General features: G+C 39.9%; 1 protein-coding gene across 4 annotated transcripts in view; it reads right to left on the reverse strand.

Moving 5' to 3' along the window:
* Positions 1 to 331: 331 nt before the first annotated feature.
* The window catches only part of LOC113176149 (uncharacterized), a 31,476-nt gene continuing 10,788 nt past the window's right edge, over positions 332 to 21,019 (reverse strand). For all 4 annotated transcript variants that reach the window (XM_077792308.1, XM_077792310.1, XM_077792309.1 and 1 more), the window contains 2 exons: positions 9,064 to 9,165; positions 332 to 3,719 (listed from right to left, as the gene is read on the reverse strand). In XM_077792308.1, the coding sequence (XP_077648434.1) occupies positions 1,849 to 3,719; positions 9,064 to 9,165 (1,973 nt within the window). In that variant the 3' untranslated portion in view covers positions 332 to 1,848. The remainder of the gene's footprint in view (positions 3,720 to 9,063; positions 9,166 to 21,019) is intronic.

Here is a 21,019-nt window from a genome sequence, read left to right on the forward strand (position 1 = left end):
ACACAATTAAAATCCTGGAAATAAAGTTAAAATCCTAGAAATAAAAAAAAGTGCAATAAAAGGGCCCACTGATATACTCAACATGGCCAAGGAAGCCATCAGTGATGCTGAAAGCACATGTATGTGTGTCCGTGTTTTACGTGTATCATGACTCTGTAATAAGGTACTGAAAACTTTTAGGAACAATGGCTCTTCCTATATGCACATCAGAAGGCAGCAGGGAACGTGGTCTGGCACTCTCAATTTTCAGATATTTGCTGTACAAGATTTATTATTAATATACATATGGCAAATTGAAGCTGATGTCAGAATAGTTATTAAGCAGGGGGTACATGATTCCATTCCAATTATGTTGGATTTAAATTCACAAATGCCTGGCAAGTGGCATGCATATATCCATATATAAATGACACTTCAGAAAACACTCATGTACATGCAATGCTTTTGTTTAGTTTATGCAATTTATTTAATTAAAAAATTTATTTAATTCATTTGTATGCAGTGCTGAGAACTAAACACACTGCTTCACACATTAGGCGGATGCTCTACCAGTGAGCTACAACCCCAGCCCTTTTTTTGTTCTTCTTAAGCTTTTTTTTGTACTAGTGAATGTGAATGAGTCAATATTGTATATTTTACTAGATATTTTCATATTTCATATGAACAAGTTTTGATATAAAATTTCTAAATAAAGGCTATTACCTACCTTTCTCAAAATTGACTCCCTTTGTATCTCTGAGACATAATAAAGTTTGATGTCTTATTGAAATGTTCATGTATTCAAAACTCAATTATCACAAATTTTTTATACCACTTTCTTTGTAGATTTCCTGTGTGTGTGTGTTAAAATACTGTTATTTCTACTTCCAATATTTTCCTGTTTGATAAAGAAGAGTTTTGGACAGAAGCTCTGGCCATTCAGGATACTGTCAGGTTTCCTAAGGGACTTTTCTGATACACAGAAAACATAAGTTGTTCTTACGTCCACAGAAATCACATGCTTACGTTTTATTAAGTAAGGGTTGGTGAGTTTAGGTCATTGCCAAGTATACCAAACCTTGCAGAACTTCAGCAGAGAACAAGTTTATTTTCTTGATATGAAACACCCAACTGAGTATGTGGAGGAGGAACCCCATTCACACGGTCCTTCCTTGACCCTGGTTTCTACCATCAGGTACGCCTTCATCCTAGTGTGTGAACTCCAACTTTTCCCTAGAAGTAATATCTACCCCACTCTGGTGAGAAACCAGAGGAATTATAGAAAATTTGAGAGATGTATTTAATGAGACTCGTCTGTCCCTGAACCCTACATTCTATTAGCTGGAAGTTAACAATATGACTTCCTTTGGTGAGAGTGGTTGAGAAATTATGTCTAGATGGAGGACGGGACAGAAGAGGACATGGCTACTGGTCAACATATTTAGTAATTAGATGAGGGAGACTACCTTTGTATAAGTCAAACTGGGGGTTGACTATGGCAGGATTGCCCATACCCGTCACCTGCATTCCTTGTCTGTCTTGATGTGTGGTTAGGTCTCTCTCTTTTAAATATTCTGGGCTAAACTGAGAAAGATAACCTTTGGCTAAAGGTTATCACACATTTATTACTTTCTAGGTTTTCTTTCTGTGATTTCTCTGATGATGAATTAGTTTTGATTGCCTACATAAAAATTTCATGTTTTTATTAGTTTCTTGAAGCTTTTTCTACAACATGCGCTTTTTGAGGATTGAATTCACAGAATATTTCCTATAGTCATTATCTTTCTAGTGTTTCTCTGCTGGGTAGGTTCTGTGATATCGATGAGATCAGCACTCTGGGTGAGAGACTGCCCATGTTTCCCATCTTCTTTACATTCCTACATTCAATCCTGCATGGGCTTTCTGATGTTCTCTGAGGCTTGATTTCTGGCTGAAAGTCTTCCCACATTCATCACATTTGTAAGGTTTCTCTCCTGTGTGAGTTCTCTGGTGTACTCTGAGATTTGATTTCTGGCTGAAGGCTTCCCCACACTGAGTACAGGTGTAGGGTTTCTCCCCCGTGTGAGTCCGCTGGTGCTTTCTCAGGACTGACTTCTCACTGAAAGCTCTTCCACATTCATTACAGTCATAGGGCTTCTCCCCGGTGTGAGTTCTCTGGTGTCCTCGGAGATTGGATTTCTGCCTGAAGGTTTTCCCACATTCCTCACATTTATAGGGTTTCTCCCCAGTATGAGTTCTGTGATGTACTCTGAGGTTTGACTTCTGACTGAACGCTTCCCCGCAGTGACTGCAGGTGTAGGGTTTCTCCCCTGTGTGAATCCTGTTGTGCCCTCTAAGCTGTGATTTCTGTCCGAAAGCTTTTCCGCACTGATTGCATCTGTAGGGCTTCTCCCCTGTGTGTGTTCGGTGGTGCTTTCTTAGGCCTGACTTCAGTTTGAAAGCTTTCCCACACTCATCACATCGATAGGGTCTCTCCCCTGTATGAGTTCTCCGGTGGTTCCTAAGGCCTGACATGTGGCTGAAAGATCTGCCACATTCACTGCAGTCGAAGGGTTTCTCTCCCGTGTGCGTTCTCTGGTGTACCATGAGGATTGACTTATAGTTGAAGGACTTCCCACACTCACGGCATTCGAAGGGTTTCTCCCCTGTGTGGGTTCTTTGATGGATTCTGAGGCCTGACTTTGCACTGAAAGACTTCTCACATGCGTCACATTTGTAGGGCTTCTCTCCTGTGTGAGTTCTCTGATGTCTCCTTAGGCGTGCCTTCTCACTGAAAGCTTTCCCACAGTCAGGACATCCATAAGGTCTCTCCCCACTCTGACTTTTCTGAGGCCGAATCAGGCATAAATCCGGAGAGCAGGATTTCCCACATGCATCACACTCGCAGGGTTTCACCCTTACGTGGGTTCCTGGATGCTCATTAAAAGTTGGTTGGCAGCTTAATGTTTCTGCACACGTGTTAAGCTCAGCGGGTTTATCTGTTGTGTGGGTTCTCTGATGTACTCGCGGGGGTAAATTGTGGCTGAAATTTTTTTCAAATTCAAAGTGCTTCACCTCAAAGTGAATTCTCTGCTGTCCTCTCATGTGGGATTTGTGGCCAAAGGGTTTTCCTCCTGTGTCAGTCCTTTGGGTGGTCCTACTGAAACTATTCCTGCTTTCATTAAGCTCATTGTGACTCTTGTCCTTTGGATGAATGCTCTGGGAGATGAAAAAGGTGGATCTGTCGCCTTGGTTTTCTCCAAACGTACTGAATTTATACGATTTCACCTTTTGGTGGACCACAGGAGAAGTAATGAGGGCAGCCTTTTCAAGTAAAGTTTTACCTCGTTCTTTATATTGAAAATCCTGCCCGAAATTCTGAATTGTCTGAGGCTGAATAACTTCCTCCTTACAGTGAAGAGCTCTCACATTCTTACTGCTAACAAAAGACTCCTCTCCAAGATTAGCTGTGTGACCCTTAATACTGAGGAGCCACCTCTCATACAAGTTAAGCTCACAAGTCTTTCCTCTTGAATACTGACAGCGTGAGGCCAAAAGGCTGAGGCTCGGGTAAGTAGGCCCAGAAGCAATACACTGATAAGGCATCATTCTTGCAGGGAAAATATTTATTTCCAGGTTACATGGTTTCTCTGGAATTTCTTGCTCTGTAGTCAATGATCTGTTGGTGAACAAAACTTGCCACAAACGTTTGCCTTGATTTTCTGGGCTCTTTTCTGAGACTTTATCAGGTTGTGAGTCTTCTAAAAATGAGAAAAATAAAAATACTTTTTAAATAGTTAAAGTATTTTTGTACTTAACACAGCCGTTACGAATGGGACACATATACATAAGCTCTATTACACATCTGATTCTGTGGTTTCTGGCTTAGCTTCCCAACAATTTGACATATATACTCTTTATGTACCTTTTTTTCCCCTTCAAAAAAGCTTTTTTTTTTTTTTGTAGTAAAAGGGAGGAAAACAAAAATGAACACACACATGCACTTGGCATCTTAAAATATAATTTTCAAAAGTGAGTAGAGAAAAGGATATAAAAGAAAGGAACAGCTGAGAATGTAGTTTATTTAAGACAGTTGAGATCCTGGGAGACAAAAATGGGGAAATGTGAAGAACTTGACAAAGAGTGTCAGCACTAAGTAGATGACAAGAGTAACAACAAGAAAATCAGTGCACAGCAGGGTTTACATCAGGGAGGAACACCAGATCTAGGTTCTCACTCAGTCAAATACAGATTACAAAGGGAGGACAACCATTAGCCTATTCTGGCTATAGCTGTTTTTTCCATTCTGCGTCTCAACACCAACATAATTTATAATGGCATCAATTTCCTCATGTGGGAAGAAGTCGTCCCACAGGCCAAGCTTTAATTCCCTCCACAGCAGCGTCATGGGAACACAAATGGGAAACTGGAGTGTGGAACCGACAGGAGTCAGTCATTTCCTGACTAGACTGTATCATTACATCAGAGACATTTAACAGTTACCCTTTCTAGTCATCAAGTGTTAATTTTCTTTCAACTCGCTTACTCATTTCCCCCAAACCAGTCTTGTCCCTCTCCAATCCTTAATTCTGCTATCTACTTTTAAAACATACTTATTTTGTATTGACTCAGAATCTTAAGGGACTGTTTTTCAACCTGGCCCTAGAAACTTCACATTTCCTTATCATGTATTTCTTGCAATATATTTGATACAATTGCCCTGCTGCTACACATATGCTATCCAAAAATGTCAGCCTGTGCTAAAAATGTTCAAAGCATTGAATTTATTTTCCTAGGTACCAACAGGTAAAAGATCTAAGAGGGATGTGATTCAGGAAAAGAAAGCTGCATGCCTATTATGTATTCGAGCTACCACTCCACTAGTCCATGGTACTTTGCTCTCATTTTGACAAGACAGCAGTCTTTTTAAAAAATATTTTTTAATTGTCAATAAACCTTTACTTTATTTATTTATATGCGGTGCCAAGAACCAAACCCAGTGCCTTGCACATGCTACGTAAGCGCTGTACCACGGAGCCACCATCCCAACCCCAAGACATCAGTGTTTAAATGACACATGGCTCATTTCTATCAATTTCCCTTTTACTCACATTCTTTCTCCAAATCAACCCAAATTCCTGCCTGACACACATGTAATTTCATTTAGAAAGACATAGTATTGTCTAATGAAGCAATATGAAATTTCTCTTCCAATAGGCTCTGGAGTTAGTCTACAATGTTTATTACGTGGTACATGCTGGAGTATGGGAGAGTGAAACATCCTGCTTTACTCCCCTAGATAATCCAGGTGGTAAAAGAACTCACTCAATCACTGTGTTCTCTGGCACAGAGTTTCATTTGTGTTTTCGCACATCCACGAAGTGAGGTAAGAGTTTACAGAGAGATAACAGCATTTCAAGATTAGAGTAGAAATCTGAGCCAACATTTAACATGAGTAGTAATGCTTCATTCTCCTTTTCATGTATAGTAATTTTTATTATTTTTATTATGAGAACCACTTTTTGGCTTTACAATTTGTATCATTATAGTTTATAGTTTATTTAGTTTTACTATCTTTTTAAATATTTATCTTTTAGTTATAGGTGGACACAATATCTTTATCTTATATTTATGTGTGCTGAGGATTGAACCCAGTGTCTTGTGCATTCTAGGCAAGAGCTCTACCATTGAGCCACAACCCCGCCCCTCATTATACTTTTATCTTTAAAAAGTATGACTTTTCTTTGAAAACATTCTTGCTTTTTAACATAAGTACATAAACAAATATTTTTCTTTTAAGCAGAATTTTGCCTGTTGTCCAAGATGCATGTTTTTCATTTTTAAAAATCTTCTGGATATTGAAAAATTTTGATTTACTCTAATCAAATATGCTTTTAAAGATACATGCTCATTTTTTAAATTTCAAGACAGACTTTTTTTTAAATTATATTGTATTCAAATTTTAGTTTCATGGAACAATAATATCTCTACTTTTTGGCGCTTACTGACATTTCCCTAAAATACTTTTACATTTTGTCAGTGTTCCGAGGTGGTTTTAAGAGGTTTATTCTTTGTTTTCAGAGTAGAGAGTTGAAAAACATGTCAATTTAATCTTAATGAAACATGCTGACTTATAAATTCTGGAGCAAGGGGTCAGTGAACTTTTTCAGTGAGAGGGAGGAGAGTGAGTGATCTGGCTGTCTTGTCACGTGGCCTCTGCTGCAATGGCTCCGCTCTGCCTTGTAGCAAGAAGCCATGAACAGACATGGCTGTGTTCTAATCTCTCTTTCTTCACCAAAACAGGCAGCAGGCAGGGTTTGTGCTGACGGGTGCAGTGTGCTGAGCAGTATTCTAGAGAGTCAACTGGTATCACTGGCTGTGCTACTGAAATCAGAGAGGAATATGAAGATCTACTGTATCCTACAACTGGAGAAATGAAAAGTTGTGCTCAAAAAAAAAAGATCTACTGTATTTAATTTGGTCATGTTTCTTCTTACAATTCTTGCAGTTTTTTTAAAAAATAAAACTTGAGGGGCTGGGGATGTGGCTCAAGCGGTAGCGCGCTCGCCTGGCATGCGTGCGGCCCGGGTTCGATCCTCAGCACCACATACAAACAAAGATGTTGTGTCCGCCGAGAACTAAAAAATAAATATTAAAAAAATTCTCTCTCTCCTCTCTCACTCTCTCTTTAAAAAAAAAAAAATAAAAAAAAAAATAAAACTTGAGATCAATTTATTTGGTGGATAAATATTCAAAACTCATATATTCTTTTAAAATTGTCTCTAGCATTATTAAAATGTCCCTTTCCTCATCTGTTCTTTGATCTGAACATTTAGTATGAGTGAGATAAACATGGTTATGCTTATTGGTTTAACAACTCATAACTGTAGTCTGAACTATCTCTTTAAGCCAACAGGGCATCATTTCCTTTTAAAATGAGAATGTAACCCATTTATATTAGTTGATGTAGCACAGGCATCTGTCTTACTCTGTATTATGCTGTGGGTCTGAGTAGCCTTTGTGCAAACAAAAGATGATACAGCAGGCCTGAGACAGGACTGCTTCAAGGTCAGCCCTGGGCTGGTGTCTGGGAACTTAGACTTCAAGAGTATTCCCAAGGTTCCCAGCACTGCTCAGAGGGGCCATCTTACCCAGACTCCCTGTGCCTATGCTGAGCAACGCTCTCCCTCCACATCTACACAGGGTCCCAGCACTGCTCAGAGGGGCCATCATACCCAGACTGCCTGTGCCTATGCTGAGCACCGCTCTCCCTCCACATCTACACAGGGTCCCAGCACTGCTCAGAGGGCCATCTTACCCAGACTGCCTGTGCCTATGCTGAGCACCTGCTCTCCCTCCACATCTACACAGGGTCCCAGCACTGCTCAGAGGGGCCATCATACCCAGACTGCCTGTGCCTATGCTGAGCACCTGCTCTCCCTCCACATCTACACAGGGTCCCAGCACTGCTCAGAGGGGCCATCATACCCAGACTGCCTGTGCCTATGCTGAGCACCTGCTCTCCCTCCACATCTGCACAGGGTCCCAGCACTGCTCAGAGGGGCCATCTTACCCAGACTCCCTGTGCCTATGCTGACCACCTGCTCTCCCTCCACATCTACACAGGGTCCCAGCACTGCTCAGAGGGGCCATCTTACCCAGACTGCCTGTGCCTATGCTGAGCACCTGCTCTCCCTCCACATCTACACAGGGTCCCAGCACTGCTCAGAGGGGCCATCTTACCCAGACTGCCTGTGCCTATGCTGAGCACCGCTCTCCCTTCACATCTACACAGGGTCCCAGGACTGATCAGAGGGGCCATCTTACCCAGACTGCCTGGGCCTATGCTGAGCACCTGCTCTCCCTCCACATCTACACAGGGTCCCAGCACTGCTCAGAGGGGCCATCTTACCCAGACTGCCTGGGCCTATGCTGACCACCGCTCTCCCTTCACATCTACACAGGGTCCCAGGACTGATCAGAGGGGCCATCTTACCTAGACTGCCTGTGCCTATGCTGACCACTGCTCTCCCTTCACATCTACACAGGGTCCCAGCACTGCTCAGAGGGGCCATCTTACCCAGACTCCCTGTGCCTATGCTGACCACCACTCTCCCTCCACATCTACACAGGGTCCCAGCACTGCTCAGAGGGGCCATCTTACCCAGACTGCCTGTGCCTATGCTGAGCACCGCTCTCCCTCCACATCTACACAGGGTCCCAGCACTGCTCAGAGGGGCCATCTTACCCAGACTGCCTGTGCCTATGCTGAGCACCTGCTCTCCCTCCACATCTACACAGGGTCCCAGCACTGCTCAGAGGGGCCATCTTACCCAGACTGCCTGTGCCTATGCTGAGCACCTGCTCTCCCTCCACATCTACACAGGGTCCCAGCACTGCTCAGAGGGGCCATCTTACCCAGACTGCCTGTGCCTATGCTGAGCACCTGTTCTCCCTCCACATCTACACAGGGTCCCAGCACTGCTCAGAGGGGCCATCATACCCAGACTCCCTGTGCCTATGCTGAGCACCTGCTCTCCCTCCACATCTACACAGGGTCCCAGCACTGCTCAGAGGGGCCATCTTACCCAGACTGCCTGTGCCTATGCTGACCACCGCTCTCCCTCCACATCTACACAGGGTCCCAGCACTGCTCAGAGGGGCCATCTTACCCAGACACATCCACACTTTGACTCATGATGGATAAAGATGCCTATAAACCATCTGCCTGACTCACAGACCGTCTGATCATCCACACAACCTGTGAATCATCTACGACTCATCCTGAACCTGTGCTTTCCATCTGAATACCCAGACTTTTAACATACTATTGAAGGTACCTATATGATAGAAATCCTGGGCTCCTAGTCCTAATCATCAGGATTCTGAGTAGACAACATGTTATAATTCATAGCCAGGGGAACCCACTGTGTCCTGTTTCTGTGATTGTGCCACTTTTCCTGGTACTCTGCCTCCTGCCCTTTTTAAACGGATTCTCCTCTGTATCCTTTCTGTTGATTTTTAGCTACAAGTATGGCCATATGCTGAGTGGTAAGCGTCCTCCTAGCTACTCAGTGAGTTTTCTGCCAGTATTCGATTACTCACCCGGGGAGCTCCAGTTTAGGAACCCTTTCTCTTTCTCTAATGACCACGGGTCTTCTCCTTGTTCCAATGTGAAGATCAGTTCTGGTTTGGTAAAGCAGAACCCTGTAAGTAGGAAATAATTTAGAACTTGAGTAGGCTGCGTAGATTCCGGTGCTCCTGAGTGTGAAGAAAAGCACTGGGGGAAGCCGCCCGTGTGACGCGTTAGGACCTTTCCTGGGCATCACAGCCAGGGGAGGGACAGGTCTGGCACTGGGAACCTCAAGTGGCTCTCCCACGGAGAGGGACCGCCCAGTACACGTGACCTTCTCTCCGTTCTGCTAGAAAGGTCCCAGGCAGCACACCAGAGAAGGGACTGACCCGTCATCAGGAGCTAAGCAGCCCACCTGCCCCACCTGTATCCTTTTTGGTGAAAATCTTTCCTGCAAAGCCTGTGAAGTCTCCCGATATAAATAGAGCAGGCACAGGTTCCTTTGTTGGAAGCTGGACCTGTCTGGTCAGCTGGCCCATCCTGACCTTGCCTTTGAAACTACTTTCTGTGTTCTGTGGTGATTTCACCATCCTGTTTTTCTTAGCTCCAGCCTATTCCACTGGAGGGATCTCCATTTCCACCGCTGCCCAGGGTGCTGGCAGTAAGGCACAGCTTAAAAAATGGCACATTTTGGGCTGGGGATGTGGCTCAAGTAGTAGCGCGCTCGCCTGGCATGCATGCGGCCCGGGTTCGATCCTCAGCACCACACACACACAAAGATGTTGTGTCCGCCGATAACTAAAAAATAAATATTAAAAATTCTCTCTCTCTCTCACTCTCTCTCTTAAAAAAATGGCACATTCAAGGTGTTTGCTGTACCTTTTGGAGGGAAAGTGACAATAAACATTTTTTTTCTTACACTCAAATAATTTCCTTAAATCTCTGAACTGCAATCCTAAATAACATTATATACTAAAATGGTCAATGTCTTGGATTTAAACAGGAGATTTCATGAGGACTTCCATTTCTATCTATAGTAAAATAAATTCATTTCTCTCTCCATATCAGACATCTAAAAATAAATGTATATTCCATATACAGGCTTAAGACAAAAGGCAGGAGGACAGAGAGACAAATGAGGTGAGCCCTATAAGAATAACAGATCATTATTTCATATTTGGCAGTAGAATTACCTCATATTTCCTAGCCTTTAAGAGACTTGCCTTGATTGTCCTAACACTGTTTCAAGGACACTGTAAAAAGTCCTTCAATTTGAGATTGTCTGATGTTTTTCTCATAACTAAACTGTTGTCGTGTATATATGGGGAAAAGCCACAGATTAAATGTCTGCCATTTTTATCACATTTCATTAACGGTACGTGCTACCAACACTAATGGCTGGTGAGGTTATCCTTGTTCATCTGGCTGAAAAACCGTATGCCAGGTCTCCCCTGGAAATTTGCTCCTTCTCCCCTGTGCACACTGTCTCCAGAAGGAAGTCACTGGGCACAGCCCACTAAAGTAGGGCAGAGTTATGCTCTATCTCCCTGAAGGGGCAGTAACTACATCAATTAGTAGGATAACTCTGTTTAGGAGATTTTTCAACTTTTCCCAATTATTTATTTATATTCAATGACTTAACTTAGTATTCAAGTATGGGTATTTTATACTTTGGGTTATAAATCAATAATTTATTGTTGCTCAAATTGCTGTAGTCTGGGCTACTGAGAATTTAGTGCCCCAAACTGAATTCCTCCTCTGTTCTCTGTCATATGCACATATCTTGGTTCTTGAGCGTTTCCTCACTTTCTGGATCTACAAGATGCTCCATGCTCATCTCACATTCCTTGTCTGGATCCTAGAATCAGCCATTTCCCCAGGAATCCTGGCTCCTTTTACTGGCGATTGGTACTAGAAACTACTTGTGGTCTAGAAAAGAGATTTTCTGTTTTCATGATTCAGTTTTGGCGCATGCTGTGTTTCTAGGAATGTGTTCCTCTCACCCAGCTGATGCAATCTGTTGGGATACAGCTGTTCACAGTATTCTCTTATGGTCACTTTATTTCTGTACAGTTGGCAATACCTCTCACTTTCACTTGTGATATCAGTAATTTGAGTGTTCTTTCTCAATCTAGTCTGTCAATTTTTCGTATCTTCTTAAGTAAAAAAAACTACTGGTTTATTACTTTTCTCTGTAGTTTTCCTTGCCTTTATTTCTTTTCTAATCACTATTATTTCCTTCCTTCTACTAATTTAGATTTAATTGGATCTTCTTTTTCTAGTATTTTCAGATATAAAAGGTAGGTCACTGATTCAAGATTGTCCTTTTTTTTTTGGGGGGGGAGGGCGGGTACCAGGGATTGAACTCAGGAGCACTCAACCACTGAGCCACATCCCCCGCCCTATTTTGTATTTTATTTAGAGACAGGGTCTCACTGAGTTGATTAGCACCTTTCTTTTGCTGAGGCTGACTTTGAACTCACAATCCTCCTGTTTCAGCCTCCTGAGCCGCTGGGATTATAGGTGTGCGTCACCAAGCCTGGCAAGATTGACCTTTTTTAAGGCATGCATTTAGGGCCATAAATTCTGATCTTAGAATTACTTTCACTGCACCATCAAAGTTTTGGTTTATGATATTTTTTTCCCTAGGTTTTTCCTTCCTATTTTTAAATCATGTTCTTGTTCTCAAGAACTTCTTTTCTGTGCCCAAATTGGTAAAGTTATACTCTGAAGGGATACTGTCCTTTCAAACAGGTCATCCTAGGCAGCTAACTGTGCAATGCATTGGGGTCTCTGAGCAAAATTCTGTGACTTGAACGAAATAGTTTTAAGTATGGATTTTTTTGAAAACTAATATTTAATATTGCTTTTCCTAAAAGGAAAAACTGCCTACTTTGCTATTTAAAAACTCTCAACAACTATTTTCTACTGCCGCTTATTTCATGTGCACCCACAATGAAAATGTTTAAATTAACTATGTTGTACAAACAAACAGAACTTTATAAAAATTAGCCAGATACGGTGGCACATGCCTGTAATCTCAGTGGCTCAGAAGGCTGCGGTAGGAGGATCATGAGTTCAAAGCCAGCCTCAGCAAAAGGGAGGCACTAAGCAACTCAGTGAGACCCTGTCTCTAAATAAAATACAAAATAGGGCTGGGGGTGTGACTCAGTGGTTTAGTGCCCCCGAGTTCAATCACCAGTACTTGCCCCCTCTAAAAAAACTTAGTTAAGGCTTTTTGGCTCATGTTTCAGCACATGGTCAGCTGGCTTCGGACCATGGACCTGTGGTGAGGCTCAGCACCATGGGGGAGAAGGCAGGTGCAGCAGAGCATCTCACCTCATGGCAACCAGGAAGCAGAACTGGCATTTATACAAATCCATCTGATCTTGCTTGTCTCATGCTGCATCATTTAAACGTCTTGAAAATTTGGTTTTTGCAATAGATGCTTTAATCTATGACTCCCCTTGTAATAACAATATAACTATATTGCTTCACATATGGTGTAAGCATCTTTATAACTGTGTTCCCTGTAGCCCATCCTATCCCATGGAACTGCTGTGATTCACTTCAGTTATCTGTATAAACTAATCACCCAACCACTGTAACGGCTGTTCGTATTTTCATTTGTATCCTGGGCACTCTAGGCATTATGTCAGGAGGCTCTGGGTTTTGTTTATCTTCTGCTTTAGGAAGTGTCTGGATCGTTTCTGGTACCATGGAAGCTGGAGAGGCAGATACTTCTGATTTCAGGGTGAGGTCTGGAGTCCAGGTTCTCCATCTGGTCTTTACTGACATGTGAGAGTGCTACGGTTTGAATATTGGTCCTCTCCAAAATTCATGTTAAAATTTAATTCCACTGTGATAAATTTAATCGTGAGACCTGTAAGAAGGGATCAGACCCTGAGTGGGACTAACACCATGATACAAGAGTGAGTTCAGCTCCTTTCTCCCTCTTGCCCTCTTTGTGCTTCCACCCTATGCCATGTGATGACACATTTAGGAAATCCTTGCCAGAGGCTGGCACCATGATGCTGGATCCAGGAGTACAGAACTCTGAGCAGGTTCTGTTTGTTCTGAATTACCCACTCTGTGGTATTCTCTTAAAGCAGAACAAAACAGAAAACGTAAGAGCAAAACTGGTGCCGGAGGAAAGAGGTGCTTCTGTAACAAATACGTGAAAATGTGCAAGTGGCTTTGGAATAGGTGATGGGTGGAGGCTGGAACCGTTTGAAGTACATGCTGGGAAAAGCCTTTATAGTCGTGAATGAAGCACGAGGGAAATTCTGGCGAGGGCTCAGAAAGAGAGAGTTATAGGGAGTCTGAAACTTTTTTTTTTCTTTTTGGTACCAGGGACACTCAATCACTGAGCCACATGCCCAGCCCTTTTTTGAAATTTTTTTTTTTTATTAGCCATAGGGTCTCACTAGTTTGTTGAGGGTGGATTGGAACTTTCGATCCTCCTGCCTTAGCCTCCAGAGCTGCTGGAATTCCAAGGGTGTGCGATCACGCCCAGGAGCCTGAAACTTCTTAGAGATGACTTAAGTGGTCACGTATGTTGAGGAAAATAAGGGTGATAAAGGTAATTCTGATGAGGTCTAAGATGGAAATGAAACTGAAGGTATTAGAAATAGGAAAAAAGGCCAATCTTATTATAAAGTGGGAAGAACTTGGCTGAATTGTGCCCATGCGGAGTGTTTTCACTTTATTTAAGAGCAATAAATCAGGCTATCTGGTTCTTGCTGTTACACAGTCTCTCATATATATATATATAAAATTTTCCATGTTTATTCAGCTTGTCAATGGGTATTTGGACTGTTGGTATCCTATCACTCTGACAGACAATGCTCAGTAAATATCCCTGTGTATATAACACTTTATGTTTGTGTAGGTATTCCTAGAGATGCAGTGGTTGGGAAAAAGGTAATGCATATATAATTGTTTTTTTAGTTGCAAAAATTACATTCCTTAAGGGAAGATTTGATTATGTTACTGTTTTATTTAAAACCATCAATGATTACTTACTATATAGAGATAACTAATCACTCTCAGCTGGATTCTACCAGACCTTTAAAGAAAAACAAATGCTAATACTCCTCAAATTATTCCATGAAACATAAAGGAACACTTCCAAATTCATTCTATGAAGCCAGTATCATACCAAAACCAGATAAGGATACATCAAGGAAAGAAAACTGTAGACCAATATCCCTGATGAAATTAGACACAAAATACTTAATAAAATATTAGCAAATCATGTTCAACTACATAGTAAGAAGATTGTACATCAAAACCAGGTTGGTTTTATTCCAGAAATGCAAGAATGGTTTAACACATGCAAATCAATAAATGTAATTTATCATACAAATAGAATTAGTCATCTCAATAGATACAGGAGACCTTTGACAAAATTCAGCACCCATCCATTATAAAAACACTGAAAAAATTAGACAAAGAAGGAACCTATCTCAACATCAAAAAGGTTATACATGAAAAACCCAACATCAATCTCATAGAAATGGGGAAAAACTGAAAGCATTTCCATTAAAGTCTGGAATTAAGACAAGGATATCTACTCTCACCACTCCTACTTAATACAGTCAGAGTAATTAGGCTAGAAAAGGGAAATAAAAAGGATAAAAATGGAAAAGAAGTAGTAAAACCATCATTGCAGACAACATGATCTTATAATTAGAAGATCCAAAAGTCCCACCAAAAGACTGCTATACCCAAAGTAGTGGGTTACAAAATCAACATACAAAAATCAGTGGCTTTCCTCTATACAATCAATGAATCTGCTGAGAAAGAAATCAGGAAAATAATTCTATTCATAATAGCCTAAAAAACCCTCTAGGAATAATATATAAAATATGGAAGAAAGAAACTGAAGACAGCCTCAAAAGATGGAAAGACTTCCATGTTCATGGACATGCAGAATCAATATCATTAAAATGGCCAAGCCACCAAAAGCAATACACAAATTCAATGTAATTCCCATCAAAATACCAATGACATTCTTCACAGAACTGGGAGAAATAGTCCTAAAATTCATGTGGAAGACTAAAAGACCCAGAATAGCCAAAGCAGTGCTAAGCCAAAACAGCAGTGCTGGAGGCATCACAATCCCTGACTTCAAATTTTACTACAAAGCTAGGTCACAAATCTGCCTAGGACTGGCATAAGGAGACACACATAGAACAATGACACAGTAAAGACAGAGAGACAAACCCATGCATCTACAGCCATCTGGTCCCTGACAAAGGTGCCAAGAACACATTGGAGAAAACACAGCCTTTTTAACATATCGCACTGGGAAAACTGGTTATCCGTATGTAAAAGAATGAAAGTAGACCATCCTCTCCTACCCTCACAAAAGTCAACCCAAAATGATCAAAGACCCGGGATTCAGACCAGACACTATGTAACTCCTAAAAAATAAATGTAGGGTCAACACTCCAATATATAGGCACAGGCAATGGTTTTCTCAATAGGCCCCTATTTATGTCATTTGCAGGAAAATGAATAGAACCAGAGAGCACCATGTTAAGCAAAATAAGCCAAACCCAAAAGTTCAAGAGTTGGATGGTATGTGTATGGGGCGGGGGTAGGCAGGGATATCATGAAAACCAAGGGAGATGAGAAAAGGGACCAGAGGTTGGGAGGTGGGGGGAGAGAGGGGAAGTGCTTTGGAGTGATATTGATCAAAATATATTGTTATATTATGTGCATGTATGAATATTTAACAACAAATCTCATCATCGCACAACTATAATTTATCAATAAAAACATGCAAAAAGAAAATCTCCCACAAAAAAGAGAAACACATCACAACAGATGTGCAAAAATAAGACTCATGAAACACAAGGAAGCAGGCTAACAAGAGCCCTTCCAAAATTTACAACCCCTGACAATAAGTGAATCTCCAGATACGGATTTGGAGGAAGCTCCAGACAATGAATATAAAAAGTTCACTGTGAAAATCATTGAAGCAGACCTAAGGAGTGATCAAGAGGGAAAACATAGAATTTGAAAGGGCCTTTCAGTAAAGAGAGATTCAGAAAAAGAACCAAACAAAATTTCTGGATATGAAAGACAACAAATCAAATAAATTCAGTGGAAAGTCAAACCAATAGATTAGACCACAGAGCAGGCAGAATTTCAGGACTCGAATACAAAATACATGAACTTGAACACTCAATCAGCAATAAAGAAAAATAAAATTATCAAAATAGGACAACATGAAAAGACAAACCTAAGAATCACTGGAAGTGAAAAGATAAAGGCTAATAAGCTTTTCCGTGAAATAACAGAAACATTTCCAAACCTTGGGGATGAGACTGACATCTATATAAAGGAGACACAGAACCACAAATAAACAAGAGGGATCCGAAAAGAATCCTTCTCCATGACACATTCTAATTAAAATGTCTAACACAGAAAACAAGAACACAATTTTAAAAGCTTAAAGAGAAAAAACACCAGATCATAGTAAGAGGTAAACCACTAAGAGTAACCTCTGATTTCTTGCCACAAACTCTAAAATCCATAAGGGATTAGAATGAGGTATTCTAAACCTTGAAAGAAAATAACTGCCAACCAAGATTGCTTTATCCAGAACAGCTATTCTTATGAATTAAAGAAAAAATTTTTAAAAATTCCAAGATAAGCATAAACTAAAATAATTCATGACTACTAAGCCAGCATTACAGAAAAATACTTAAAAAGAAATACTATACACAGTAGAACTTAAATTCTAGAGCTCCTGAAAAATGAATCTCATTAGAAGGGTAAACAAATAAGGATTAGAACTGAATGAATCATTAGCAATACACCAAAACAGCAGGAAATAATCAACATCTCTTTATAACAGCATTCAGTGTAAATGGTCTCAATTCTCCAATTTAAAAGACATGAACAGGCAGATTTGTTTAAAAACAAAGGCCGGACTACGTTATACCAACACTGAGTGATTTCAACACTTCTCTCTCACTAATAAATAGGTCATCTAAACATAAGTTCAGTAAATAATCTTCAGACATAAAAAAATATTATAAATAAAATGAACCTAATAGACATCTATAGAATATTTCTTTCAACAATAGCCAATTCACTTTTTTTCAGCTGCTCATAAACCATATTTTAGGCTACAAAGCAAGTCTTGGCAAATACTAAAAATTGATCTCTTCATCTTATCAAATCATAATGACATAAATTATAAATCAACAACAAAAAACTACAGAAAATACATAAAGATACAGAAACTGAACAATACATTTTCAAATGATAAATGGCTCACAGAAGAAATGACTGGTGACATTAGGAAACTCTTAGTCAAACATGAAACTATAATACATACTGAAATCTCTGACTCACATGAAGGCAGTTCTAATAGGAAATTTTATAGCACTGAGTGCCTACATAAAAAAAGTCAGAAAGATCACAAATAAACAATCTAAAGATACACTTCAATGCTCTAGGAAAACAAGAACAAAATAATTCCAAATCCAGAAGGAAGAGAATAATGAAGATCAGAGCAAAAATTAATGAAAGAATACTATTGTAAATTATCTGGGAAATCTTAGTTGCAATAAACTGAAAAATCTAGAAGAAATGGACAAATTTCTAGACAAATATGACCTACCAAAAATATACCAGTAGGATATTAAAAATCCAAACAGATTAGTAACAAGCAATGAGACTGGAACAGTAATAAAAAGCCTGCCATCAAAGAAAAGTCCAGGATCAAATGGATTCTTTTTCCTTTTTTGGCTGTAGATGGACATAATAACTTTATTTTATTTACTTATTTATATATCATGCTGAGGAGTGAACCCAGTGCCTCACACATGCTAGGCAAGTGCTCTACCACTGAGCCACAGCCCCAGCCTCCAAATGGATTCTTAGCTGAATCCTACCGCAGCTTCAGTGAAGAACCAATGCTACTGCTCCTCAAAGGGTTTCATGAAAGAAAGACAGGGGTGAGGACAACTCCCAAATACATTCCATGAAGCCAGAATCACCCCGACAAAACCAGATAAGGACATGTCAAGGAAGGAAAACTGCAGGGTAATATCCCCCTTGAAGGCTGATGCAAAAATTCTGAATAAAATATTAATAACCCAGATTCAAAAACACCACTAAGAAAATTTTACAACATGATCAAGTTGATTTCACTCCAGAGATTCAAGGATAGTTCAATATATACAATCTACAATGCAATGCACTGCATCAATAAAATTAGGATGCAAATCACATGATCACATCAACAGATGCAGAAAAAGCCTTTGACAAAATTTAGCACCCCATCCTGATAAAAATTTAAAGAAACTAGGGATAGAAGGAACTTAACTTGACATTATAAAGGTTACTACTACAAACTCAAAGGCAAAATCATCCTGTTAGAGAACACATGGAAAGAAATTCCTCCAAAATCAGGAACAAGGCTAGAAGGTATTCTCTTACAACTTCTACTCAACACAGTACTTGAAATTTTAACCAGAGTAATCAGGCAAGATAAAGGAATAAAAGCAATATAAATGGGAAAAGATGAAGCCAAATTTTTACTGATTGATGATGATATGATCCTATACTTAGAAGATCCACACAATTCCATCAGAACATTTCTAGAGCTGATAAACAAAGTCAGCAAAGTATCAGGACACAAAATCAATATATAAAAATCAACAGCTGTTCTATACACCACCAATAATGAATCTGCTGGGAAAAAAATCAGGAAAACAATTCCATTCAAATAGATTTAAAAAAAAACTAGGAATAAATCTAACAAAGGAGGTATAAGATCTCTAAAATGAAAATTATAAACAATGAGGAAAGAAATAAAAAAGACATTAAAGATGGAAAGACCTCCCATCTTCATAGATAGGCAGAATTAATATTGTTAAAATGGCCATATTACCAAAGATAGTCTACAGATTCAATACAATCGCATCAAAATACCAGTGCCATTATTCATGAAACTAAACAAAACAATTCTATAATTCATACAGAAGAAAAAAAGACTGAGAATAGCCAAAGCAATTCTGATTAATAAGAATAATACTGGAGCCAGGCACAGTGGCACACACCTGTAATCCCAGCAGCTCAGGAGGCTGAGGCAGGAGGATGGTAAGTTCAAAGCCAGCCTCAGCAAAAAGAAGGCACTAAGCAATTCAATGAGACCCTGTCTCTAAATAAAATACAAAACAGGGCTGGGGATGTGGCTCAGTGGTCAAGTGCCCCTGAGTTCAATCTCCAGTACCCAAAAAACAACAACAAAAGAACAATATTGGAGGCAACACAATACCCTATCTCAAATTACACTACAGAGCTATAGTGTAGTGACCAAAAGATCTGATAAACACAATTTTAGAGGAGGAAAGGTTATTTGGTGTTCACAGTTTTAGAGTCTCAGTCTATAGATGGTCAACTCCATTTCCCAAGGCCTGAGGTGAAGCAGGACAAGAAGGCAGAGTGTGGTGGAGGAAAGGATGCAAAGTGAGAGAGCGAGAGCTCCTCTCAGCACAGACAAAATATAAACCTCAGAGACACTCCCCCACTGATCTACCTGAATGTACAAAATCATAAGAGATCCACACCAAGACACATAATAATGAAGATGCCTAACAAACAGAATAAGGAGAGAATCTTAAAAGCCACAAGAGAGAGGAAGCAGATTACATTTAGGGGTAAACCAATCAGGATAATGGCTGATCTCTCAACACAGACTCTGAAAGCTAGAAGATCCTGGAACAACATATTTCAAATGCTGAAAGAAAAAGGGTTCCAACCAAGAATCATGTATCCAGCAAAATTAAGCTTCAGGATTGAAGATGAAATAAAAATCTTCCACGATAAACAAAAGTTAAAAAGAATTTGCAGCTAGAAAACCAGCTCTTCAAAACATCCTTGGCAAAACATTACATGAAGAGGAAATAAAAAATAGCAATGAAAACCAACAGCAGGAGGTAGTAAAGGAAAAACTAATCATAGAGGAAAAACAAATCATGTTAAGTAACATACATCAAATATGGCTGGAAATACAAACCATATCTCAATAGTAACCCTAAATGTTAATGGCTTAAATGCACCAATCAAAAGACATAGGCTAGTAGAATGGATTAAAAAAAAGATCCAACAATATGCTGCCTACAGGAGACTCATCTGATAGGAAAAGACATACAGAGACTGAAGGTGAAATTTTGGGAAAAATCATATCACTCATACGGACCCCGGAAGCAAGCAGGGGTGTCCATACTTGTATCAAATAAAATAGACTTCAAGCCAAAATTAATCAAAAGGGATAAACAAGGACACTACATACTGCTCAAGGGAACCATACACCAATAAGACTTAACGATCAGTAATATATGCCCCAAACAATGGTGCAGCTACGTTCATCAAACAAACTCTTCTCAAGTTCAAGAGTCAAATAGACCATAATACAATAATCATGGGAGATTTTAACACACCTCTCTCACCACTGGACAGATCTTCCAAACAAAAGTTGAATAAAGAAACCATAGAGCTCAATAATACAATTCATAATTTAGACGTAATTGACATGTACAGAATATACCACCCAACATCAAGCAGATACACTTTCTTCTCAGCAGCACATGGATCCTTCTCAAAAATAGACCATATATTATGTCACAGGGCAAATCTTTGCAATTAGAAAGGAGTAGAGATACTACCATGCATTTTATCTGATCATAATGGAATGAAATTGGAAATCAATAACAAAATGAGAAAGGAAAAATGCTACATCACATGGAGATTAAACAATATGCTACTGAATGAGCAAAGGGTTACAGAAGACATCAAAGAGGAAATTAAAAAATTCTTAGAGGTAAATGAAAACTCAGACACAACATATCAAAATCTGTGGGACACTATGAAAGCAGTACTAAGAGGAAAATTCATTTCATGGAGTTCATTCCTTAAAAGAAGGAAAAGCCAACAAATAAATGACCTCACACTACACCTCGA

The sequence above is a fragment of the Urocitellus parryii genome, chromosome 13 (genome assembly GCF_045843805.1).
Source record: "Urocitellus parryii isolate mUroPar1 chromosome 13, mUroPar1.hap1, whole genome shotgun sequence".
Taxonomy (NCBI): Eukaryota; Metazoa; Chordata; class Mammalia; order Rodentia; family Sciuridae; genus Urocitellus; species Urocitellus parryii.